The sequence below is a fragment of the Malania oleifera genome, chromosome 12 (assembly GCF_029873635.1).
Source record: "Malania oleifera isolate guangnan ecotype guangnan chromosome 12, ASM2987363v1, whole genome shotgun sequence".
NCBI lineage: Eukaryota > Viridiplantae > Streptophyta > Magnoliopsida > Santalales > Ximeniaceae > Malania > Malania oleifera.
In genome coordinates, this window is record NC_080428.1 from 31,736,573 (window position 1) to 31,764,073 (window position 27,501).

Consider the following 27,501-nt stretch of genomic DNA (forward strand, 5'->3'; position numbering starts at 1 on the left):
TAATAATTTTTTTTTTGTCAATAGAATAATTTTTTTATAATTATAAAAATAGTTTACGGGTATAAATATTATTTTTATGCACATTGTTTAGGGGTTATAACTATATTTTCCCAAGAAAGTATGGAAGAAAATGGAGAAATGAAGAAAAAGGCTAAGAATCTCGAAGGAGGTCATTTATGGCAACACCGCTGCTCTTCCAATCAAAGATCCTCTGTTTCTCTCTTCTCTATCTCTTCACCGCTGCTCTCTATGCGTCTCTCTCCTCCACCAAATGCCTCTTCAGATCCTCACCTTTCGATCCCGTCCAGTTCCCCCTCTTCTCTTACCCCTCCACGTATGGAGAACACAAGTACGCCATACCGACCCATCGTTCTTCTTGCACTTCCCCCATCTACTTTTCGGGTACTCTCCAATACCCATTCAATTATTGTTATAGTTTCGATTTTGAATTTTGAATTCTCTTTTTTCTTAATTTATATTGGTTTTTGTGATCAGATTATTGGGCGGCGCTTAAGGAAATTCAAGACTTGTGTCGAAATTCCTCGTCGTCCTCCTCGTCATCCCCGACTCTGAGGTATATACAGGGCAAGGCTGATACTTTTGGAGGAAATTTTAGTACCCAGGAGAGATTTTCTTATTTTGATCGTGCAGAAGTTCCTTGTGGATTCATGAACGAATTTCCCATTAGTAATTCGGGTTCGTCCTATGTCGGAATTCTCAAGAATTATCGTTTGTTGTTGTTGTTGTTGTTCTTCTTCTTCTTCTTCTTCTTCTTTGGTCTATTATGGCCTTTTTTGAGAATGACAAAACTTTCGTGCATTTGTATCCATAAAAACTTTCATTTTGACGATGACTAAGAAAACGGTGAAACAAGTTAATTGAGTATTTGCGACGAATTTTGATTTTCAGCTTAGCCACGGAATTGGGGAATGCTATTTCCATTTTTTATTTTTATTTTTCATTTTACAATCTAGAGTAAATTTTTTTAAGAAGATTTTGAGTTCCAAAAGCAGTTTATTTACTCCACGAGTCCATATTGATTCCTTTTATTTTTATGCATTTGTGTTAACTCAGATAGACTCGCAATGAAAAACTGTGAAGGAGTGGTTGTAGTTTCGGCAATATTTGGTGACCATGACAAAATCCGGCAGCCAAATGGCCTAGGATCCAAAACACTTGACCAAGTGTGTTTCTTCATGTTTGTGGATGATGTTACTCTTAAAGGACTTGACCATCACAAATTACTTTCAAGAAAATCCCAGGAGTATAAGATAGGTGCATGGAGAATTGTGAAAGTCTCAAGCAAGCATTTGTATGCGAATGCAGCAATGAATGGAGTGATACCTAAGTTTTTAGTTCATAGGCTTTTCCCAAACTCAAAGTATAGCATTTGGTTAGATGCAAAGCTGCAGTTGATGATTGATCCATTATTGTTGATTCATTCACTGGTTGTTTCGGAAAATGTGGACATGGCTATATCGAAACATCCCTACTACATTCACACAATGGAAGAAGCAATGGCAACTGCAAGGTGGAAGAAATGGTGGGATATTGATTCTTTGAAGAAACAAATGGAGACATATTGTGAGCATGGGTTGCAGCCATGGAGTGCTGATAAGTTGCCTTATGCCTCAGGTACTTTCATATCTTTACAAGTTATTTTGCTCTTTTTGTTTGATAGTTTGTTATACATAGGTAATGTCATTTTGATCTAAATGTTAATAAATTTATAGGTGGTATTAATTTGAGTAGTAGGGAGCTCGATATCTTTAGATCTTTTGTAGGTTGAGAGTCCTTGGCTTGGCCTTTGTCTTATCTTGGTCTTCCTTTAGGGGGTAACCCTTTATTAGATGTTTTATGAGACTTGGTGATTGAGAATAAGAAAAAGTTTAGAGGTGTGGAAGAGGGCTTGTCTTTCGCTAGGGGGTAGAATCACTCTCATTAGTGCCTCTTTGGCTAATATTCCTATTTATTTTCTATCCCTTTTTCAAAATTCCCTTAGGGTGGCTAGGAAGTTGGCAAATATTATGAGATATTTCTAGCGGTTGGGTATTGATGAGAACAAAAGGGACCATTTAGTTAGTTAGGATGTTGTTAGGAGGCGTAAGTCAGAGCGATGTTTGGGCTTGGTAATGTTGGTTTCTAAGAGACCTATCCTTCATATGGTGCTATGGCAGTTTCCATTAGAATCTAATTCTCTAAGGTAATAAAAAATAAATACAAAATGCATGAGTAAATGAGATTCCAAAGGGAGTGGTAATGCCACCCATGCGAGTCATTGGAAGTTTGTTTCCCAAGTTGCTAGTCTTTTCTTTCCTCTCACGCGTTTTAAAGCAGTAGGTGTTGTAGATAAAATTCAATTCTGGGAGGAGATTTGGGTTGTTGAGTATTCGTTGGAGCTGTTGGTGCTGCATTGGTTTAGACTTTCCACTGTTCACAATGCATTGATTTCAACTTTTTATTCTTTTGAAAAGGGGGGGGGGGGGGTGCTCTCTTTATTGGGATTTCCATTTCTTTAGAAGTGTCAATGAAAGAGAGGTAGGTGAGTTGACCCTTTTACTAGGTGTGAAGTCACAAGGCTTTGGATTGGGGGCGCTCGGGGTCTTTCTCTTCAAGGTCTTCCTTTTCCAATCTCATAAAATCCACAAATCGTAGTCCTTTCCTCTTAGAAAAAGCTGTTTGGAAAGCAAAGATTCTTTTAAATGCGGACCTTCATTGGGACTTCAATTTTTAACAAGATCAACATAAATAATATGCTACAAAAAGGAGGCCTTAAAAAATCCCTTAGCCCAGATATTTGAGTCTAATGAGGCTATTTATCATTTGTTCGTTCATTGTAAGGTAGCAAGATGCATTTGGAACAATTTGTTTTTGTCCTTTGGTGAGGTTTGGGTGGCTTTAGCTACAATTCAGGACTTTTGAAGGTGAAGCTTTGGGGTTTCGGGAAGGAGATAGAAAGGATGTTTTGGGGCTCAATTGCTTTTACAATCTTGTGGTTGTTTTGGGTGGAAAGGAATGCTATAGTTTTTAAATATCAAAAGACTTCTCCATGATTGCTCTGGAAGAAAGATATTTTTATTGCTTTTTTTTGGGCTGATTCTTTCGGGGTTTTTGGGGGTCTTCTGTTGTCCAATATTGAAAGGGTCTGGAAGGTAGCTTTGATGTAATTTTCTTCTTTTGCATTTTTTTCCTGGGGGAATTCATATCTTTATTTCATTGTAATTATGTTTTCTTTCTAATAGAATTATTTTATTATCTAAAAGAAATTTTGATTTTTCTTGTGTCTGTGGACTACTGGACTTTAAACTTGGTTGTCTTTTCTTAATGTAAGAAATGCAAGTGGAAGTTAGCTTAGGAGTTATTAAAGCAAATGCCCGAAACACATAAGCCCGAAAAGCGTGGCTCAATCTCTTTTAACCTTCAGGCTCTGTCAAAGCTCTTATATTCAATCTGAATGATCTCTCAAAATGTTGATAGGACTACTAGAGTTTCTTGTCTTTTCAAATCGAAGACCATTAGCATTATGATGGTGGCGTAAGAGCAGAGGGAGAATAGCTAAACAGGTTGCTGGTTTTTAGTTTTTAGTTTTTCTTCCTGGTTTTTAGTTTTCGTTTCTGGTTTTCATTTTCATAATTTTTGAGAGTGATACTGAACGGCCCCTTAGATGTTTATATTGTAGATAGGGTTTGTATTTTGGCTTGGGAAAAATCTGGTTATTTTAGATGTGTATTTAGTTTATGTTTATGATGTGTATTTAACTATTTTGGGGTTATTTTGTAAGTAGTGCGTATATGTGCTGGACGATTAAGTTATTGTACTATCATCATTTGAAACCAGAATTGCTGCAGTTTCCCTCTTTCTGTCTCCCTTTTCTGCAGGTTCCTGTGTCTCTTCATCTTCCTCCTCCTCCTCCATCGCTCATCTTTGTTCTCTTCTGCCTCTAATTCTGTCTCTCTTCTTTTGTCCTGTTCTGTCCTTCTGCTGATTCTTCTTTCTTCTACTTCTTCCTTCTTTCTTCTTCCCTCTGTTTTCTCTCTCTCAATTCTCTCTCTATTTTGGAGTTTCTATACTTGTGCTACATAAAATTGGCATAAGTGCAATCCATCACCATGCAACTATTCAAAGTTCAGATATTGCAGGAACTTAAGCACTGTTCATCATCCTGCAACTTCTCCAGGAAATTACACTCGTGCCACTGGTTCAAAACTCTAGCTTTCAGCAATTATCTTGCAACCAACCCACACCGTCAAAGACAGACCCTTCCGAAACACCCTCATCTGAAGTTTTGATTGCTGTCCGACCACTGGAGAGCCCCCATGAGCTGGCTGAAACTTTTCCAGCTGACCTTCCGTTCGAATTCTCACACGTCCTGCAGTTTCCTTGATACGCCGCCACCCTAACTAGAATCCTCACCCGTATATGAGCCACTGGCCAGAGCAGCATTGCTGGAGGACCCTCGCTGGCAGCACATGTGGCTCACGTGCTGGCAGCCTGCAAGTGAGAAAAATTCCAGAGTGTTTTCTTGCTTCCAGATTTGTGAGAAATTGTTTTCAACTGCGGAAAATTGGGTTTCCTTGAGATTTTGATGCAGAATTAGGATAAGTTCAAGTGTTAGCTTCTGAGACATGTTTGGAGGATAATTTCAGCAACAACACTGGATTTAGACTTCATTTGCCGCATTTTTTGAGATTTAATTTTTTAGAAACTTGAGAAATTGGGAATATCTTAAGATACTTGATTGCCAACTCAAAATTTTCAGAGTTTTGAAGGCTTGCCAGCATTCCAATTGAGGGCCGGCTGCTGTGTTTTGAGATTTACTGCGACAAATTGGTTGTCTTTTGCGAGATTTTGATGTTAGTTGGAAGAAATCCGTCTTCCGTTGTTTAATACATAGTTTTTAGACAATAAGTTTAGTGTGCCAGCACCCTTAACCAAGTTTACATGTGGAGTTTCTTAGAGCATTTTCCAGAAATTGAAGTGAAATATTTGAAGAATATCTCAAAACTACAACGTCAGAGCACGGACTATTTGGTAACATTGTATGAATGACACTAATCAGACTACATAGAAATTGATTTAATGTTGCTTATCTGTTTGGTACTTGTTTGAATTTGCATCAATCAATATTCACTCTCTGGTTAGAAAGAAAAAAAATCAGTTCTGTATATGTGGTTCCTACCTAGCAATTACTGTACCAACTCTGCAGTCCTAGGCAACTTTATTCTGGTGTCACTGATGGTTGTCTTTTGCGAGATTTTGATGTTAGTTGGAAGAAATCCGTTTTCCGTTGTTTTTATACATAGTTTTTAGACAATAAGTGTAGTGTGCCGGCACCCTTAACAAAGTTTACAAGTGGAGTTGCTTGGAGCATTTTCCAGAAATTGAAGTGAAATATTTGAAGAATATCTCAAAACTACAATGTCAGAGCACGGACCGTTTGGTAACATTGTATGAATTACACTAATCGGACTCCATAGAAATTGATTTAATGTTGCTTATCTGTTTGGTACTTGTTTGAATTTGCATCAATCAATATTCACTCTCTGGTTAAAAAGAAAAAAAAAATCAGTTCTGTATATGTGGTTCCTACCTAGCAATTACTGTACCAACTCTGCAGTCCTAGGCAACTTTATTCTAGTGTCACTGATTGTTACCTTAAATTTAGATACCCCATTTATCGGTTTGCTCCTAGTAAGGAACCTAGAATGGTAATTTTGTTCAAGAAAAGGTTGAGGGATGAAGTCGAAAGGTATTTAAATGTTCGAAAACGTCTGACTATTCTATCTGAGGCTTACCATATGGCTTTGGAAGCTGAGAGATTTCTCCAGCTACCAACCCACAACACCACCTCTTGTTTTAATGAATTTCATCAATCTAGATCAATTTCTCCATGGTCACAAGGTATTCCTGGATCCTCTCAAGATGTTAAAGAGAAAACTTAGATTGTGGAGGATAAACAATCAAAGATCAGTAGTGCCGACACAAATTGTTGAGTAATGAGTATCATGACTATATAAATGATTTGCATATTACTAGGGCAGAATTTTTTGATTCTTCTGTGGACATGAGCTATGAATCTTCTCAAAAGGAGGTCATGGACTAGTCTTTAGTGACCCTAAACACTCTTGGAGCCTCTAGACCAGAGATGGACCTTGACTTGTCACCAAACTTGGTTGTTAAGACTTGCAATGAACATCTGAGTTGCCAACTATTATGACAGATGTGTTTGTCAATGACCTTGCTCTTCAACCTCAATTTTCCATTTCTAACCCAAAGAATGAGGAACAATTGGTTGCTCCATAGTATGTTGAAAATTCTTTAACCGTGGAATCCATTGTTGAAAATCCCCTTGAGATGATTTCTCCTCAATCCTAAACTTGTGCCTCCATCTTTTGCATCTTCTCCCTCAACATCTTCTTTAACCAAATATAATGAAACATTGTACATCGTTGTGGAATATGGACCAAATGCATATTTGCTTTAGCTGCCAATAGATTTGGATATTAAATAGATTTCTTGTTTGGATGACTTGTTACTTTGTTAGAGGACATTGCAGCCTTCTATGGTACCTGCAGTTGGAGGATCTTCTAGATACTCTCCAATGGTGATTGATGATGAAATACGGAACAAGGGGACTATGATGGAGAACCACCAATGGAGAACTTTAGATGTCTAAATTGTAGTTAGGGTTTGTATTTTTGGTTTGGGAAAACTCTAGTTCCTTTAGAAGTTTAGTTAGTTTAGGTTTATTATGTAGATATAACTACTTTGAGGTTATTTTGGTAATTTCTTGTTTTATTAAGGTTATTATGTAAATGTGTTTTAGTTAGTGCTGGGTATAAGTGCTGGACATGTAAGTTATTATACAGTTGTCATTTGAAACCAGAGTAGCTGCACTTTCCCTTTCTCTGTCTCTCTCTTCTGCAGGTTCCTGCTTCTACTCTTCTTATTCTTCTTCCTCTCTCATATCTGTTCTGTTCTGCCTCCATATCTTTCTTTCTCTTTTGTGTTGTTCTGTCCTGCTTCTTCTTCTTATTCTTCTTCGAATTTCTACTTCTACTTCTTCTTCTTCTTCTTCTTCTTCTTCTTCCTCTTCTTCCCTATATTTCTCTCCCTCAATCTCTCAATTCTCTCTGTGTCTCTGAGTTCCAATAGTAGGCCTACCCCAGTCCCAATGAAACTAGGTTTCAAAAATAAATTCAGAACCTATGTCTTGGGCAAGATCATCCAAGTCCATATAGGAAACCCTATACAGAAGATCTGCGAGTGATGTGGTTACCTGAATGGGCTATGTTCAATAACCCAATCTTATTTTCTACATCTTATGCTTGTTCAAAATGAGTTACGATCTCACAACTTTCTTAAGCACCTCCATATCTCTCTTTATCTAGGTAATTAAGTGTGCAACTAGACAAAAGAATAATTCAAGGAGTGTAAAGTCACCATATAACTAACAAGACACTACAACTTCAAAAAAATTTCCTATATCCAAACCATTTCACCATACTAAAACTTAAACCTTTGACCTTGTTAAAGAGCTAGACCTCTTGCCGTATTTGTGATCATGAATATATTTCAAATGAATGTTGGCATGAATTTACTCTGTTATGAGTCACAAAATCATGTGTTGCATCAAATGACTTAGTTCCTCATGTCAATCCATCTTTATTTTGATAACAAAAGAAGATATCATTAATAGATAAATAATTTACATGAGGTAGAATGAGATATCTCCCGAAAAAAATTGACACTCCAAAGCTAAACAAATAAAAATACCCAAGAGAAAAGAGATTATCAAGTCAGCGTGTTCCTCCAAAATCTTTGAAACTCTTGGAAGCTTGCCCCTTAAAAAAATCCACGTCCTACACATCACAGTGAAGCCAAGTACTTATTTTTTATCCCAAACAGTCATCTAGTTTAATTTTTTCCCATAGACTATTCGAGTATTACATTCCACCCATCAAGCCCATAATACCATGAAAAGACCAAACTTCAATAAAGTTGCCCTATCCTTCCTTCTACCAAAGCCTGCGAAGGATATATCTAAAAAGTCCTCCACTAAAGCACAAACCCAGCTTTCTCCCATAACGACAAAAAGCATATTCCATATTCTTGAAGAAAATTCACATTGCAAAAGAAAGTGAGAAGCTGTCGCAGAGTTCTTGTAACAGAGAACACATACATTAGGATAGAGAGAGAGCCTTCATAGGTCTCCGAATTTGCAACAAGTTATTAGTATTTATCTTATTAAGCACAACCAACCAAGAGAAAACCTTTATTTTAGGGGGAACCTTAGCCTTCCAAATAGTAGATTAGAGCAGGAAAGAAGAGTTGGAACAAATAAGAAATTCAAAAAAAAGATTCGCCAGAATACACTCCTGACTGGGCAAAGACCAAGAATGATCCCCAAAGAAAGGTTACTCCCATACAATAAAGATAGCAAGGATGACAATTCCATTATCTCCCTATTGTTGGGGGATCTCCTAAAGTGGAGATTCCAGGAAACCAGCGGGCTGCTCAAGTCACCAACATAAGAAAAATGACTTTATTTTGTTCAAAACTTAGATGAGAGAGACGATGGATAGAAGTGGAAAATGGTGCATTTCCCAGCCAAGGGTCTTTCCAAAAATGAATACGATAACCCCTCCCAACCTCAAGGTTAGTGTGAGGGGTGAAAAAAAGGACAGATCTGAGAAATGAACCTCCATGGACTTCCCAAAAAGCATCTTAAATTAGCATTGGTATCCCACCAGTTCTCATCCATCCCAAACTTACTTCTTATAGCTTTATGCCAAAGGGACGATTCTTCTAGAGGGATGCACCATAACCATTTAGCTAGAAGAGTGATGTTTTCAGACATCATCTTATCAAGACCCAAACCCCCCCTCTTTTTTAGATCTACAAACCTTAAGTCCAGTTCACTAGATGGACCTTATGACTCCCCCTGCAAGACCACAAAAACCCATAATCCTTAAGCTTGCTAGCAATCCCCACCATAATCTTAAAAGTAGATAGGAAATATAAGCAAGACAAGCTTGAATTGAAGTAATGCTACCCTGAAGAGAGGAGGGCTCACTTCCAACCATATAATCTCTTCACACCCTTTCCACTACTGGGTTCCAAAAATCTGCAGCTCTAGGGTTACCACCCATAGGGACACCTAAGTAAGTCAAAGGCCAATCCAGAATACAACACCCCACTTCAATAGCCCACTCCCTAACTTGCTCAATTGGCACATTCAAAGCCACTAAACCACTCTTCCCCATATTACTTTTAAGCCCACACCCTCGTGGAAATATGAAGAATACCCAAGATTCTCCTGAAAGAAAGAGTGTGATCATTTATAAAGAAGATGGTGTCATTAGCAAATTGGAGATGAGAAACCACCACACCCTCTCCCCACTTCTATGCCTTTGACCAAACCCCTCTCCACTACCCTATCCACCATCCTACTCAAAACAATTGCTACAAGGAAAAGCAAAAAAAAAAAAAAAGAAAACGGATAGAGGGTCTCCTCAAAGCACTAAACCAAGATTTAGGCTCACCACTACTTCTCATGTCAATCCATCTTAGTTCCACTGCTTCTCTAGATATGATTTTCTAGATCATTTGTCATAACCCTTGGATAGTTGAATTATATGCTAAACTAACAACATCAAGATTTAGCATCATTACATATTTCTAAATTCAAAAAGTTGAAACATGGGACATGTCATGCCTGTAGGGACACTAATAGAACATGGATCCATTTAGTCAATGTGTATTACAATCATTTGATAGAATATGCAGACAGTGGAGCTTCAACTCAATGGACCTTGTCTCTCCACAAGGTTATGCGAATTCAGGATTTAGTTGCTACAAAAGCATCTAATTCGAATCACTTCATTTAGCAACTTCCAAGCAATAAATTAAGTGTTCATATTAAGCTACCAATAAGCTTTCATATGAAGTTGTGGAATGATTTCATGCTTGACTCCTTAAATCTCATCAACTAGTTAAGAAGATTTTTATTAAAATTACTATGCTATATGCAACTACATGATTGATTCGTTCCTTCATATACCTCCCCACCAATAGTTAGAGACAAATGTGAAAATGACTGAACCACATCTACAAAATGCCAGTACCATGCAACTGCTCCAAAAAATCCCCTATACTAGTTCATCTTGGACCAAATTTAGAACTACCCTCAATGGTATGGAATAAGTGTAAGCACATCCCGATCGTGGTGAAGTCACTAATGAAATTCCCAGCCGGATTTAAAAACTCGTCTTTTTGTGCATAGAGGAAAAAGGAGTTATATCCAAGTTTAACTCAGACACAACTCGTTTCTTTTTCGGTGTGAAGCAGTGTCAAACCAAAATATCCATCAAGCATTAGCTCTATTTGAAAAGGAGGTGATCTAGCCGCATCTTCCAGTACGGCTACCTTGTTACAACTTCACTCCAGTCGCTGCCTTAAGGCATGCCTTTACTCAACTTACTATTGCAAATGCCTTAACTAAACAACCAAGAGATTTAATAGCACTGTTGTATTCCTGAGAAAGATCTACAGAGCTAAGCTCTCCTCAATCCTCTCCTTTCTACCATACATACTATCACTATTGGACCTCATAAAATATTGTTGATTCTAGTCCAACTAGTGCCTATTGCTCACTACATCAAAAAATTTGCATTAATGAAAGATGTAAATCCATTGAAAAATAAAAAATTCGCGTGTCTGGAGGTCAGAGGGTCCATACTACCTGCCTGACCCTTTGCTCTGAGGGAGCGTAGATCATAAAGCGCCTTCTAAACCACCCCATTCATCCAAAAGAGAAGGGGCCTATGTATTTGCATGACCTCAAAAGAAAAAAAAAATAAGTGGGTGGTTCACATTTTTAGTTTTTCCATTCTTTTACCTATTGATCTAGGCCAGGCGTGGCCCTCCTAGCTAACTTTTACCATTGAAGGTAACGACCTATTCTGTTTTGAAAAACCTTTTGTGACTCGCGCAAGAGTAAGCGAAGGTTTTGAAATCAGCTCGACTAAAAGGTTGCTCGCAATAGATGGGTACATACAAGAATGAAAAAAGTTAGGATTTCCCACGAGCTGGGGCTCAAACAAGAACTTCAACTTCTATGGATGGCTTATAGATGCTTATAGGCCTCCTCGGCGATTTGTCCCCTCATTCCTTTTATCTTCGGTGCATTAGAAAGCGCAGTTAAGGAAGAAATTGTGGAGAGATTTGTGGGTAATGTATTTGGGTTCAAAGCCTTGCACGTAAGCCCCTCTTCTGGGCATGCCCCTGAGACTAGTGTCCTTATTGCAGTTCTTCCCCCAACAGCTTATTCTAAACAAAGCCCTAGCTTCTAGAGTTCGCTGCTTTTCCTGGGCCAGAGAAAGGCTTAGAGAGAGTTGTCTTGCGCCCCTAGGTATTCTCTACCTACCCACCTGTGTCGGTTTTGGGTACAAGTACACTTTTGTTGAACGTTGTTCGAGCTTTTCCTAGGAGTATGGCTTGGGTTATTTCAGCGCTAGCACATTCTGATAACAGTGATGTTATACTATAAAGTATGAGTCGTATAGTTTTTGAAGTCCTAACCCCGACTGATAATAGTGCTACTCCTACAACAACTATATAACAACTAGGGGGGTACAAAATTTACTGAAAAACTGAAAACCGACCCAAAACCAGATCGAAATAAGTTCCGGTTCGGTCTTTCGATTTTCGGCTTCAGTTTCGGTTCTTGAAAATAGAAAACTTCGGTTCTCGGTTGGAAACCGAACTGAAAAACCGAAAAATCTTATAAAAATATATATTAATATACTTTCCTACAATATAATAGTTAATTAAATTGATATATATATATGTATATTAAAAAGTTTTATATATATATATATATATATTAATAAGTTCATCTAATAATTTCCCAGTAAATTCAATTTTGAATAAAATAAATACATCTTCACATTCTTAACTTTTTGTTTTTTTTTTTAATTTTAATTATCAAAATAGAAATCTGAAAAAAAAAAAGGAAAAAAAAAGAGAAATTGTTAACTTTTATAAACTTGGATAGACTCCCCTCCCTCGCAAATTTTCGATGTGGGTTAACAAGAGTAGGACAAACTCTTAATGCTCCCAGCCTCCCCACCCACCTATTTTTTGAAAATGAACTGTTCCTTGTAATTTATTTGATCTGTGAAACAGCATAAAAACTCAGCTACTAACTGATTGATATACATAAGACAGCTTCTAGAATCCTGGAACCACAAGCTGAATTAGAAACTGAATTGCAATGGATGCAGTAGAGGCTGCATCTTAACAGGTGAGAAGTCATGCGCCACAATAGTTGCGCTTCAAAAGCAAATGCAAATGATCCACAGCTGATGGCTTGCTCTCTGTTCTGGTGTTGCCCCCCTATCGCCAGATCTTAGAAGGGGCATTTACATGGTTCAATTCCCCAAGTCCTCTCTGCATACTCTCTTATTGTTCTATTTCTGCTGAATCTCCCAGAGCCAGCTGTGCTGAGGATGCTCATTTGTGTCCACCTCGCTTGGTCAACAAATGCCTTATCAGCAGCAGCATGTGCCTCAAGATAGCTTGCGAAGTCATAACAAAGGAGATAGAAGTCACGTGTACCATCTACGCTGTCACATAATGACTTGAAGTAGTATTTGAAGCCAAAATAGCCATCCCGCACCATCCTTACAACACGTGCAAATTGAAGTGAGGTCTTAACAGCAGCTCCTTTCTCACGCAATGCTGGAACTTCATGCACTTTAGCACCAAACAGAAACATGTTTTCTGCTCCTTGTTCAATAATTTCTACGGTGTACCCATCTGCTGTAGCTAAAAGCAAGCATCCATTCATAAAAAATTTCATGCTTCCAGCTCCCGATGCCTCACGTCCAGCAGTGCTTATGTGTTGTGAAAGGTCACTCCCTGGTATTACTAATTCAACCACTGAGTCATTGTAGTCAGGTATGAAAACTAGTTTTAGAAGGTCTCCGACATCTATATCATTATTAATTTTTCCTGTCACAGCATGACAAAGTTTGATAATCTTCTTTGCAATCTCATAACCGGGTGCAGCTTTCCCTCCAATAATGCAAACGCGAGGTACAACCTTCTTCCTATCACCCTTCCCTATATTCTTTATACAGTCTCCCCCACCTATTCTTGTCCTACATCGGATGTGGTAGAGATTTGAAGTCTCTCCCCAGCTATAAATACAGGTTATCCCCTTCCCTTTATTACCAACCCAGCTACTAGTTGATGGGCTGAGGGCTTGCATTACTGCAACTGACCCACATTGGACTCCCATGGCACTCTCCAATAAAGCCCCTTTCTAGTAAAGGCCCAATTGATTTGTAATGGGCTTTGACTATTATTAACATTGGCTGAGGTTCAATTCGGTTAGAAACCGAAATCCGAACCAGAGATTTTTTTTTTTAAACCGAACCATTGAATCACAGTTCAGTAACAGTTTTTAATTATAAGAACTGATATGCTTCGGTTCGGTGTTTGGTTTTGGGTAAAATCGAACTGGAAAAATTGAGTACACCCCTAATAACAACTCTGAATTGGATTAGTTTCTCCTAAACAAATAAGTACTTGGGCCAATAAAATCCTGCCTAATGGAGAGATGGTTGGAGTGGTGACAAAACCCTATACTTTTCATTACAAAACCAATAAACCGGAAAAAAAATGGATTAATTTGTGAAAGAATTTTTGGTGAATTAGACATGTTTGTGAAGATGTGGATTCTCTGCATCTAGACAGAAAGACCCTATGCCGCAAATCCTCTTGAAAGAGAGGGGTGCCTTCGGGAACGCGGACACAGGTGGTGCGTGGTTGTCCTCAGCTCATGCAGCAGAACGGGAGGAGCCCCAGACCAGTAATAGATCAACGAAAATCAATCCTGAAATAACATAGATAACAAAATGTTCCAAATGTTCTCGGAAATTCTTGCTCCCATTGGACCATTTGTATCTATATGCATTAGGACCCCCTCTTTGTTTGTATGATTTGAGGGGGAGGGTCCCGTTGAATTTTTAATAAGCGATCATGCCCCCTTATTCTAGCGGAGGAATAGCTTCATCGGATTAATTCCCTTGCTAACCCGCCTTTATTTTCTTTGTGCGTCTGTAAAAAAAAAAAAAAAACTTGATTTGTTAGAGAGAGATACTTTGCGGTAGCCAAATTATTAATTCTTTGTGGATTTCTAAATTCGAGCCGTAAATCCTTAGATGGTAAGGAAGGGCTGGGCTATCAAGACATCAAATAGAAGTAATTACAAGAGAGATTGCTTGACGTAAAATAAAGAGTGGATTTGTTCGTCTTTTGTTGAATATTTTTCATAGCTCGGTAGAGAATTTGATAAGCCAATGATTTTTTTCCCGTGTTTTAGAATACGGTTAACCAACATGAATCAATAGGTCTTCAAATCATTCATTTGAAAAAATTGAAACTAGAGATATCACCGCCTTTAAAAGCAAGCCATGAAATAAATCGATTTTTCCCATAGTGGCTTTCTTGAAATCATATAGATTTTTTATGGATTACAATTTTAGTATAACATTTAATTTTTTTTATCATGGTTTTTTTATTTGAATTACTTATATTTTTTTTCTTTTGTTTTTCTTTTTTTTTTGATGATCTTCGGCTTTGAAGTCTTTTGTGTGCCTTATGTTGCTGTCAACAACTATTTTTGCATACCTTGATCTATTATTGTACAAAGATAGGTTTTGAAACAAATGAAATAAGGATTGATGGGGAGCGAATCTGACTTACTAAGGCAAGCTTGTCTTGCAAAATGCTCGCTTGAGCCCTCAAAGAAGCAAGCTCGACTAGTGGCGAGGAATCCAACAAACGGAGGCTTGAAAACCTACGTGCGTTGGACCGGTTCTGAAATCAGCTCGACTAAAAGGTTGCTTGCAATAGATGGGTACATACAGGAATAAAAAAGGTCAAGATATCCCTTGAGAGCTTGTGAGAGTTTGTTGTGCCAGCAGTCGTGGTAATATAAAGGATTTGAGAATGTAAGCGTTATTCGAAATGATTGGGTGTAAAGCGTTTGTAGGTGGCTTTTTAAGTCCACCATCAAATCCCGTGGTTCAACCCTAGACAAGTGGTGGAAACTACCAACTGGAGTGCAGTTTTTATTTCAGTTCAATATTCCCCCTTTCTTTATCAAGAAGAAAAATGCACTTTGCATTTTCAAGGTATTGTATTCGACCTTTTATGGAGGATTCATAGCTTTGAGTATGTAAATAAATCGCAAAAATAATCCACGTAATAAATGCCCAAGTTTCCCAAATTGGATCCCAAATTGATGGGTTAGTGTGAGCTTAGATTTGGTTATTTAAAAAATGGGTTCGTTGGGTTCGTAGGGACCCAGTTAGTAGCGGTGAGCGAGAGCGGAATGGGGCTTTGAAGAAAAACAAACACGAAGCTTCGCCCGCCCTTTCTACTGCCTGCCCCAAATGAAGTAACTTCCACTGCTCCCGTTGTCCCCTTTCCATATCAAGAAGATGAAGTCATAGGGGGTGATAGTGTAGAAAGAATCCAACAGCAGCTTTTGGGTCCTTCAAAATAATGAGTCACCATTGATATCGACACATTTGAGATCGCCAAATGTTTGGGAATTCCTCTATTCAATCCTTTATCCACCTCCCATATTCCATGTGCCCAAAAGCCTACCCTCCTAGTTTATGAGCACCTTTTCAATTCCTTCTCATGAGAAGCGAGCCAAGCAGGCCGTTCCTTAACCTATCCCCATACAACCAGCCCTCACTAGGCTGCTGACATTGCTAAATGTTCCATTTGTATACTTGGTGGAATCTGGCATATCTTAACCAAACCCTTTGCATGGGCTCTTCGTGCACTTGTATGTAATTCCCTTTCTTTATATTTAACCTTGAATTAAAAGCTTCTTACGGACGGGACACATCTGTGCGCCGAAGCTTTAGCTTCGAAGAGATAGACTCACTAAGACAAGGAGCTTCATTGGCCTCACTAAGACAACGCTCTTGCAATTGAGTCGTTGCGATTATGGGTTGGATGTCTAATTATCTAGGCAGTAATGATAGTATCTTGAACCTAAACCGGTGGCTCATGCCCCCATCATCTAGTGGTTCAAGACATCTATCTTTCAAGGAGGCAGCGAGGATTCAACTTCCCTTGGGGGTTAGGGTAGTACAAAAGGATGTTGATCATGGATTATCAATAAGCCTAAAATGATCCTTCCTTTCTTCAAACGGAATGAACAAAGATAGAATCAAACTGATTTCCGAAATGCCTATTTGGATATTCCTCAATTTCAAATCATCACGTAGTAAATCAACAAATCCCAAAGTGATATCTCTTTCCCCTTCAAGTTTACCTTAGTAAGAAAGCTTGTCGGACTTTCATCAATGGCTAATACGGTAGGTGGAGGCTTTGTTTACTATGCGTACCAGCCTTAGCGCAATGAAACTGCTAATTGGGGTCGAAGAAGGGCAATCACTCATTCTTAAGACCAATGAGTTGGGTGGAAAAGGGGTAAAAGCTCCCTTCTTGGTTCTTCTGTTATCTTCATGCATGAGGATACTAGATTACCTAGTAGAACAGATTTAAAAATCATCACAAACCTCCCTTAACCCTATTCCTAGTAGATTGACTCCAAAATAGCATATCCAAATTAGAAGAAAGCCCATAGAAGCCACAATTGCAGAATTTGTACCTACAACTACAAGGGTGCTTGCTTGCTGGCATCAAAGCCCTTCATTATTATTAGTAAGATGGAGCGGAGGGCGCACAACCCCTTCTCTACTCCTTTCCTGAGCTTTTCACGCTAAGCTCTTCGATCCTACTCTGCGAAAAGGACACTGTGAGGATAGAAGGAACAGCTATTGAATCCACTGCTAGAATGGAAGAATCGCCTATTGATAGAATAAGGGCTGTTATAAGAATGGTGCCCCTCGAGATGTGAAGTGGGAGAGAAGGAATGTCATAATTATAATTGGGGTTTTGAGTAAGACAACCTGCAAATAGAAATCATATACTTGCTGTCCTACTGCTACTATAATTTCTTTACTCTTGCTCCTTGGTCCTTAAACTCATTCCTTAAGCATATCTTCTTGTCTCAGTTGATATGAGCCTTGTAGCATTACTAATTTGTGTCAACCAGGTTTTTGTGAAGGGTTTATAGAAGGATGAAAAAAACAATCTATAAATATTATGCATGCAATACACTATAATTGTGTATTTTGAGAAACAAATAATCCAAGCCATAGTTACCAAAAAACACTAACACCCTAGCTACCTATGAGTTGGCATGAACATCATGAAATGTGGTACTCTTTCGTTCCAGAACACTAAATCTCATGAATCAAAGTATTAATTTGATATTCTCACATAACATTTTTTTTTTTATTTGTTAAAGTGAAGAATTATTGCATTATAATTCTATTTTGAGTCATTATGAATCTATTTCACACTAGAAAATCTCTTGTGGATTTAGAAAAACGTTAATGTTCTCTCCAAAATATACTAGTGTCATTACACCTCTTTCACCAATATATCTATACAAGTGCACCCCTATCTTTTCACATTTTAGAGCAGGCATAGTACTCATGATCCCATTCCCTCATATACAGAAATGTTGTACATTCAAGGTAACATTGGTCCAAATATATCAAATCCTACATGGTCTAAACGCTGAACATGTGTTTGGAACACAACTCTACTTGTGGGCTTAGTACACAAATCAACCATCGTCCTACTAGTATAGTTATGTTTTCTCTCCCTGCCCTATCGTGTCTCATTGTGTTGGTAACGATTCTTCATGTGCTTGGTCCTCGATGGAAATTTAGATCCCTTGCTAACTAGATAATTATGGTGTTGTCACAATAGACCGTTGCAGCCTTATCCCCACTAGCTATGACTCCTAGATACTGTAGAAAAATTTCTTCTCCTATATAGGTGGTGAACATGGCATATACTCAATTCTCCGTGGTGGATAAGATAGTGTAGTCCTGTTTTTCACTGGACCAAGATATGACTCGACATCCAAGAATAGAAGTATGACCAAGGTGGAACTACACCTTCTCCATCTCTGTTCATTAGTCCACATTGCAATAACATAGGACTAGATTTGACATACCCCACATTGTGTTTATATACTTTCTCAACAGCTTCCATGTTTTGTTCTTGGATTATTTCTTGTCAAACCCACGACAAGGCAAATGTTAGGGTGAATACACAATGTAGCATAATGTGTCAAGTTCCCAACTAAACTAACACAACGAACCTAAATCATGTACACCCTTTCTTCTTCTATCTTTAGGTTCAAACAAGAGTTTCATGGATCTAGACAATTGCATAAAAAATTGTTCTTGGTATGTGCTTCTTGAGACAGATATAATAGTCTCTCTTCAAACTGTTTTGAAGGATGACAATCCTTGAACACACATTTAGCCTTACCAATGTCCATCTCAAATGTGGAGGTTGACCACACTTTGGTGGTATTGATCAACTCCTTGTCATTTGTAGCCTTTTAGACATCTTCTACAGTTCTACATGTAAGGCAAAAGCAAATTCCTTTCTCCTGTTTCATGACACACCTTGTGATGTTTATCAACCAATTGTGCCAAATAACCTAATGGCATTACGAAGGTGCAAGTACCACTATCTAGATGATTGGTTGAGACCATAAATTTGATTATATAAGACAACATGCCTTGGGCTTCTTTGTGACCGGTTGGTCACAGGTTTGAGTCTTAGGAAAAAGCCTCTTTGCATAAACATAGAAGTAAGCTGCATACATTGTGACAATCTTCCCCCTTCTTGTGGCCCAGGGACTCCCTTTTTTCTTTTAAGACAACATGCCTTGTCATTTTTGATAACAAATGCAGTGGGTCGATCCACTTAGATATCTTCATCTAATCCTGTCTAAGGAATGTAGTATTGACTTCCATTTTGAGCTAGTCCAAATCCATGCATGCAGCAATGGCTAAAATAGGTTAATTGAAGCAAATCTCGAAATCGGGAAGAAAGTATCCTCATGATCTACATTAATTTTTAGGTATATAACCTTTTAATATAACCTTTTAATGGGAGTTAGGCCTTGTGCTTGACAATTATTCATTTGCGTTGCACTTGATTTTGAAAATCTGCTCGTTTCCGATCAATTTATGTCAAGGTGGTTGATCAACTTAACTCCCTCAATCATTTCCTTACCATTGAATCTCTTTCATCCTTTGCATCTCAGTCATATGCTGATAACAATAATGCTTCCACATAGGAAGAAGGCTCATTATCCATCTCTAGTGGAGTGCACATGAATGATTCCCCTTCAATTTTGAAAAATCAATGAGGAACTTGTTCATGCTCCCTCTTCAAAATCAAGGGCCTTGACGGGACACTATATAGACTAGTTTTCTCATTATATTTTATCAGTGAATTGAAACTCAACTCTCACTATCCTTGCAATTTCAGGTGTTCTAATTTCATTCTTTTCCCAACTCTTATCGCAACAATCAATGGTTATTCTGGTCCTTGAGCATTATTAGTATGTGCTGGAGTTATGTTAGCAAGTGTGAGTTAGTAAGGTTATTATAGTCATTGGTATGTACTTGAAATATATTATAAATAGAGAGAGAGACCTATGATTGAGATTAGGTCTTCCATTTTACCCAATTATTCAACTTGGTATCAAAGCAAGATCCAACCTAAACCCTAAGTTCATACCAAAACCAAACGCTAAACCTCAAACCTGCTGCTGTAGAAGGATAATGTGCATCACTAAGGACCAGAAGCAAAGTCTAGCAGCTGCTGGAAAACACTGTAGTTGTCAGAAAAATCCTGGACACTGCTGTCCTTCCAGAGACTTAAACACTTCATATGTTGCAAAAATAACCACATAGCCACCTTTAGAACCTGCTGATATGCTGCCCTGTGAAATTTCATAGCCGGAGAGTGTCCCATGCACCGGCTGGAAGCCAGCAGCTCCGACTCCACGTGTTGGTGCGTGAGAATGTTTTGAGCAACGTTTTTGCGCCTATTTTTCCTAGAATGTTCTAAATACCTCCTTACATCTTAATATCAAGTTGTTTGTCATGTATTTTGTTCAAGTTTTTTGGTACCGTTCTTAGTTTCTTGGTGCTGTGGCAGCCTTATGCTGGTTTATTTGTGACTTGTCCATGGTGGGTCACCTAACCTTGTTCATTGTTCTTTTGATTGTTCTAGCTATTAATCTCGTTATCATTGGTCTTAAACATGGTCTTAAATTTCCATGAAATTGTCGAAATTTCCAATTTCTGTCACCCTCGAAATCGAAATGGCAGTCGATTTCTGTCTTGCATAATTTCCGTCGAAATCTCAATGAATCATCCGAAATTTATTGAAACCTCGAAATTTGAATGAAATTTGTCAAAATTTTAACTATGCAATGAAATTTCGTCGAAATTCAAGCGACAAATTCAAAAGTGAAGTGAAATTTCTCTTTCAATTTATTTTATTGAAACAAAAGGTTATCACAAGTGCTTTTGAAAATATATGAAAAATTAAACTTATAGTAATATTTTATTTCATCATTCATGTCTAAATTATCAATATTTGTATAATAAACAATATTTAAATGATTCATGAATTTCATTTACATTAACTAAATATGTTTAATGTAACATTATCTTACAAACATGTTTGATACACATACTATTTTACAACTTTTCCACCTCATACAAAACATAGATGTATTTAATTTGTAATATATTAGTCTTAAAACTTATATTATTATGTTTGTTAACCAATTCTAAAGTTTCACAAAGAATTCCATGCTTTACTACTAGTTTCCGTTATTTTTTCAAATCGAAATCGAAATTGACATTGAAATCGAAATTTCTGTCGAAATTTGCGTACTTTTGGAGCTTCGAAATTTGAGTCGAAATCGAAATTTAAGACCTTGGTCTTAAGTTTGTTAGTGTTGGGAAGGACTTCCCCAAATACCAAAAGTATTTCCCTATTTAGTCACTTATTTGAGTGAACCATGCACTATAACCATCTCAGAGGTGTATTCAAAGTTTCTGCAGCATCAATCATCTCAATAAGCATCTTTTGCATCTTTTGCTTAGAAAGGTAATACTACAGTGTGTGTGTCATCCATGGTTTTTAAATAACAGTGACAGTCTGCGTAGCAGTGTGATGATCGCAGCTGTCACAAAAACTTTTTTTTTTAATAGAAAAAAATATATCATTACTAAGGAAAGAATTTACAGGGAGGGGAAATAAGAATTCTCCCAAAAAAAATCTAGAAAAAACCAGAAAAAAATTAAAACAAAAAACAAGCCAATCAGTCCCTCCAATGCCTATATAAATCCTAAAACCAAGCTTCCCTGAAAATTCCAAACACAACACACCATAAAGAAGTCAAAAACTGAATCTTATCCCACACCAAAGATGAATTCAACTTCTTCCTAGTAAAAATTCACACATTGCATTCCAGCCATAAACCCCACAAAACTGCATACTTGCTACACTTCTACAAAGCTGCCCTATCTCTCCTTCCAAAGCCAGAGAAAGAGATGACTAATAAGTCCATTAGACGGGAAAACCCAACTCTCTTCCATAATAATAAACAATTTATTCCAAATCCTTCATGCAGAGTCGCTGTGCAAAAAGAGATGGGAGGCTGTTTCAGAATTCCTATAACAGAGCATGCAAACATCTGGAGAGAGAGCCTTCAAAGGTCTCCTAATCTGCAGTAAGTTATTGGTATTAATTTTGTTAAGTACAACCAACCAAGTAAACGCTTTAATTTTTGGGGAAACTTTAACCTTCCAAATAACAGGATAAAGAGGAAAGGGTGTTTGTATAGGTAAAAAATATGAAGAATGATTTACAAGAAATTTAAAATCTTATAAGCCAATTGGATTTTTCATATTTTTATTCTACTTACCATGATCTAATATTTCTATATGCTCATAATCATCACTTGCAAAATAGGGGAAAAAAAAAATGCTTGAACGCAATCAATATCAATTTCATTATCAAAGAACGTCATCTAGGTTAAAGGAGATTAATTCCTTTTATTCAACAACTTCTATTAGTCAAAATTATATGTTCATTTAGGCCATAGAAAGCTTGTTAAATTGAATACATGATTGCATAAACAAACGGCCTGCTACATCAAATCTACAAAAAGATTCAATTGCGGTGCCACACTGCCAATGCTTTCAAACTTTGTATTGCATGTGCATAAAAAATGATGAATGGTTATAAAATATTTGCATATGGACTCTGATGTGTGTGCCCATCAACAAAATTAAGTATTGGTCTTTTGTTGATGGGTGGGCCTCACTCACAAGATAAATAAGTGAATCATAGTCGCAAAACAGTTATAGATGATTATGGTGTCATAACACACCCTAATTAGGTAACTTGGGCAAGAAAACCCTAAGTACATGATTAAAGGAATTATACTGCACAAGAAAATTATTTAGAGGAGTTCCACAAACATTCAGGCATGAGTATTGGAAATTTTAATTCTGGAAGCATGAAATAATGAAACATGTAAAATTAATCCCTACTTGTTGCTCAAGAAATTCAAGTTGTTTTAGTTCAGTTTATGTTGAACATATGTCAACTCTCCTCTACAAGGTAGCCCACATGTGCCAAGCCTGTTTTAAAGGCCTACAGAAGAGTATCCTCACACACTCATATGTTACACATGTCATGTGGGCTTTTGACATATCAATAACTTCATAAGAGACATGCTCCAACGTGCCTCCATCAGTCAGTCCAAAGGTGAGCATATTGCCCTGTAGTGGCAATCCTAGTGAGCTGCTTGTATGATGCATAGGCTGTGGCATGATGTTCATGTGCCACTCTGCTTTTCCTTGCACCACTGGACACATGGAGGCAGATGTCAAAGACTGTTTATCATCCCCCTTAAATGACATGTTTTTGATCCTTTGTCCACAACCTTTCGATCTCATATTCGATCCATACACCCAAAACAAAGGTGATTTTGTGTCTTGGAAAGCTCTATTAACAACAATCCAACCATATCAACTGATTTTATGCAGAAACAATTGGTTCAAAGTTTGTTTGAGTTTTTATGCTACTGAAAACTAGTGTTTGTAATAACTTGCAAACCCACCATCCATTTGCCAACAAACATTAGGGGGTTATTCTATGGTCTGTTGAGTATACATAGGAAAATATTGGGCTCGAGCAGGAATTCGTAATTTTGAGGCTCTAAACACCATCAAGTATGTCCAAGGACATTCTATGAAGTTACAAAATACTCCTAACCCTGTTACCAATGTAAGAAATGCAAGTGGAGGCTACCTTATGCCATATTGAAGCAAATACCCATAAACCTGAAAGCGCAGTTTGATCTCGTCTTTGTTATTGCCAAATGCCCTTTAGTCAATTCCAATGGTCTTCAAAGGTGCTGAGAGGGCTACTGCTTTTTGTGTTTACACATTCCAAAAACTGAGCACTGTTATTGTGAAATGCACATTTTTATCTTATAAGTATATATATTTGTGAAATGCACATTTTGTCTCTAATATATATATATATATATATATATATATATATATTGGTCAATGCATTTTTTTTTTTTTTTTTTGGGTTTTCTAACATGAATACCTGAACGTTGTAAATTGTTACAATTTTAATCATTATGCTGTCAAAATCATTGTGGTTGAAGTACATAAATTTGCACTTGAATTCAATGACATATAATGTAGTGACCACAGGCTCTTTTTTTTTTTTTTTTGAAGTGTCTTGACCAAGATAGAAAATTTTTAAAATTTAGTAACTAAAGTGCATGTAACTTGGCACTATGATAATGACTCTAGGAAGAGGAAGGACAGGGAGAGAATGTATTGGGAAGTGAGACAGTGTTGGGGAGCAACAAAAGAGGCTACTGAACCTTATATTTTGCTTGTGGAATGGAATAAGGTAGGAAGTAGGAATGGAATAGTTATTGTGCTAGGATATACAAAATTACAAGAAGTGGTGATATTCTAACGCAAATGTCTATGCAAAAATTGATATTTTTTAAACGAAATGGAATAGCATAGGAGTAAACATTCTCTTGGCGAGATTGTTGAAGTTAATACCGTCTTTTGTTTGGTTATTTGTCATAGAATGACATTGATTTTTTCTAAACTATTATAACCCCTATTCGATACTTATTCCATTTTGCAAGCCAAACTTAACCTAAAATCTTTCCCTTAGGCCCTTACACTTTTTTGTGAGCATGGGAATCCTAATCCCAATTAAACAAAGTTTCTAAAGCAAACTTGGAAACTACATCTTGACAAGGATTATCCTCATTCAGATCCATGCAGGAAACTGCATATGGAGTATCCACATTCCATATGAATAACATAATGGATTGGGTCCAATAACCCAGTCCTATTTCCTTACACTTTTATGACTGCTGGAAATTATGACTGAAAGTTTCGATGCTATGATTTGAGGAAATGCTTTCTCTTGCAGAACTTTAAATGTATGTTAACTATTTCAAACATTAATGGAATTTCTATTTCTGTTGCACGTGTTAAAAGCAAACTCAAATTTTTATATTGATTCTAAGAAAAGAGGTTGATCTTGCTATTTAAATGAATCAAGATAAAATAAAATGAGTTTTACTAGGACTAGAATTGAAGGTAACAAGAAGTATTTGACTACTTGGAAGCACAAGATGGCAGTCCATTTTTGGAAATTTTCTTAGGTTAAAAGCTTCCTGAAAAAGATGATTTGTATGAATGTATAACTTTATTGACTATTGGAAATTACTTTAGGAATCTGACCTGAATGACTTCTCTTTTGGTGGCAGGCTCCTATATCATGATAGTTCCTTTGTGCAATACTTTGCCACATTTTAAGGTGCTCTTATGTACACATATTTATGACGATGATGGTTTAATGATTACGACAGTACTTTGAATTTGAGGAATGGGAGGTGGAAATTGTAAATAATAAAAGCACATGCTTAAGTTTCCAAGAACTAGAGTTTATGCCACGGAATGGCACCATTTCTTGAACAATGTGAAGAATTTTTGGAAATCTAAAGAATAAGATATTTTCAATGATATTTTTTAATGTCGCCGAATTAGAAGATTCATAGATTAGTTGAGACCTAATTGGCAAAAATTTGCTTTTTTCCCAAGTTTAGTGTTTGCTCTCTTTTTGTGCTTTTTATGACACTACCTCCCATAACTAGTGTGTGCGCACCAATCTGAGGATGAAGAGATGGGTCACTCAAATTTTTATTTTGTTTTTGCAGCAGGTTTGATTAATTATTCTGTTATTTTTCTCTATGTTTTGTGTGTTACATTAAAGAGCTTTCCTTTGAAAAATTCAACACTTGATGTCAGACCTGTACATCAGTCAAGCCAATAGTAACAGATTTTGTTGGTTAAATTGATTTTTTCTATGATGCTATTCCAGCCTTAAAGCTAATTTTAGTGGATAATGATAATATTTAAGCCTTTTCATTTTTATGGCCGTTGTGCGACTCAGATGTACCAGATAGCGCTCTAATCTTGAGGAAGCATGGAATTGCTAGCAATCTCTTTTCCTGCCTTATGTTCAATGAGTTGGAGGCTTTTAACCCAAGAGACCAGTTGGCTTTTGCATTTGTGAGAGATCATATGAACCCCAAGCTGAAGCTGAACATGTTTGAGGTGGAAGTGTTTGAACAGATTGTTTTAGAGTACAGGCACAACCTTAAACGTGGTGCACCTAATTCCAAAGAAGGGCCCAAGATCAAAAGGGCAAGGCCTGATTTGTTCTCTAATGGTACATGTGGCAGGTGCAAGAAGTATCTTTTGGAAATGTGGGGTGAATCCTAATTCTGATTTTCTTCCCCCTACCACATTTTATATGGTGAAGAAAAGGTATGAAAGCTAACCAACCCTCTCCTCTCACAGAGACAACTGCTAGGCAAACAAGGACAGGATGGCTGGACATGTTACAGGGGTTCGTAGGAAACAAAATCATGTGACATATGGAAGATGATGGTGATCCATTTGATTTGTATTTATCAGCCATGGATCCCCTGTTGCTTTGGCTTTTCTCAGGTTTCTTCTGGCCCTTCACCAGACTTGAAAACGGCAGATTATAGCAAACTTGGCTCCAGTCTTTTTCTGATAACAGATCCATCCTTTTTTATCTAGTTTAAGATAAAGTGCAAAGAATGCACTTTTACGAATATGAATGAAGTTGGACTCAATTATAGAAGCCACTTCGAGCACAGCCAGCCTTTCATCCTGTGTTTTTTGTTTTGTTGTTGTTTTTTGTTTTTTTTTTTTGACTTACAAGGATGATTTAAAGTCCATTTATTTATTTATTTAATCTGCTTTCTTTTATTCAATTTTTTCTTCAGCCCACTTCCTTGCTATTTCCATCTGCCCTTCTGTCAACCGGCTTCATCCCACTTCCTTGCTATTTCCAATGAGACTTGACGCCCTAAAACTACATCCTTCACCTGTCACAATGCATTGTGTAAATTTTGTTTAGACTCCTGTCTCAATCATTTGTTAATCTTCATATGAAGCTAATGATGTTTGACGAGTTCACATATTCTGCATCTAAAATTTTTGCATGGGTAGCATGGATATTGTATGAGATTTTTGCATGGAATGGGATTTGTACATGAAACTAGGATAATGTCACTCAAGTCAGTCCACATGTTATCATATAAACTGAGATATCTGGATCAATTTCCCATCAAAAACACTTAGCATCTGTGTCCCATTTGATCAACAAGTCGTTAATTTTGGATGCCTCTTTTCCTGCACTAGTTATGGGTTTGGACATCTTGGTTGGAGTAGTATGTTCATGCTCCTAGTCTTTGTTTGTTTGGAACTGTTTGGATCCGTGACTCAATACCAGATATGTAGGATGGACCAACTGTCCTCAATTGAAGTCCATGTTTTCCCATTCATGGGAATACACTTGGATGTGTTGGCACTGTCTGTTTCTGTTGCTGCCTTTCTGTAGACGTTTGCACAAAAAGAACTGAAAGAAATGATTGTTGTATTTAGAAGGAAAGAGGTGTGTACTCGCCAAGGTGGACAATCTTGACATTACTCCTAGTTCATGTTTCAAGACTTTTAACAGTTCTTGATTCAGAAATAACCAGTGTTTGACCAAACCTTACTATGCATGAGGATTCATTTCTTGAAATTGTTTGTGAGAAGTTAAACATACAAGGAATTGTATTAGCAGGATGCCAGTCGCATGCGTGTCTCTGTGCAATCTCTGAGCACTCACATGGATTACCTTTGGTTTGTAAAATAGATATTCTTTGTAATTGGATTGGGTGTTGAATTTCCATCCGTACCTCAAGTTGAACCAAAGGTTGGACCTCTGGTACGCTTCTCCAACTCATACTGCCAAAAAGCGACGCTGGCTCCATACTCGTAGTCCATACTCGTTATGGACTGGAAAATTTTTTGATTTTTTGGGCGCCTCCTCTTTCGGAAGCCCTGCTAAAATATGGAAATAGAGGTAATA

General features: G+C 37.3%; 1 protein-coding gene across 1 annotated transcript; it reads left to right on the top strand.

Moving 5' to 3' along the window:
• Nucleotides 1–90: 90 nt before the first annotated feature.
• Nucleotides 91–26,356, top strand: LOC131144980 (alkaline ceramidase TOD1). Its single transcript, XM_058093985.1, has 4 exons — nucleotides 91–402; nucleotides 496–696; nucleotides 1,075–1,635; nucleotides 25,504–26,356. Exons 1-4 carry the CDS (start codon nucleotides 177–179, stop codon nucleotides 25,833–25,835), a joined length of 1,320 nt encoding a protein of 439 aa, XP_057949968.1. The 5' UTR covers nucleotides 91–176; the 3' UTR covers nucleotides 25,836–26,356.
• The last annotated feature ends 1,145 nt before the right edge of the window (nucleotides 26,357–27,501 follow it).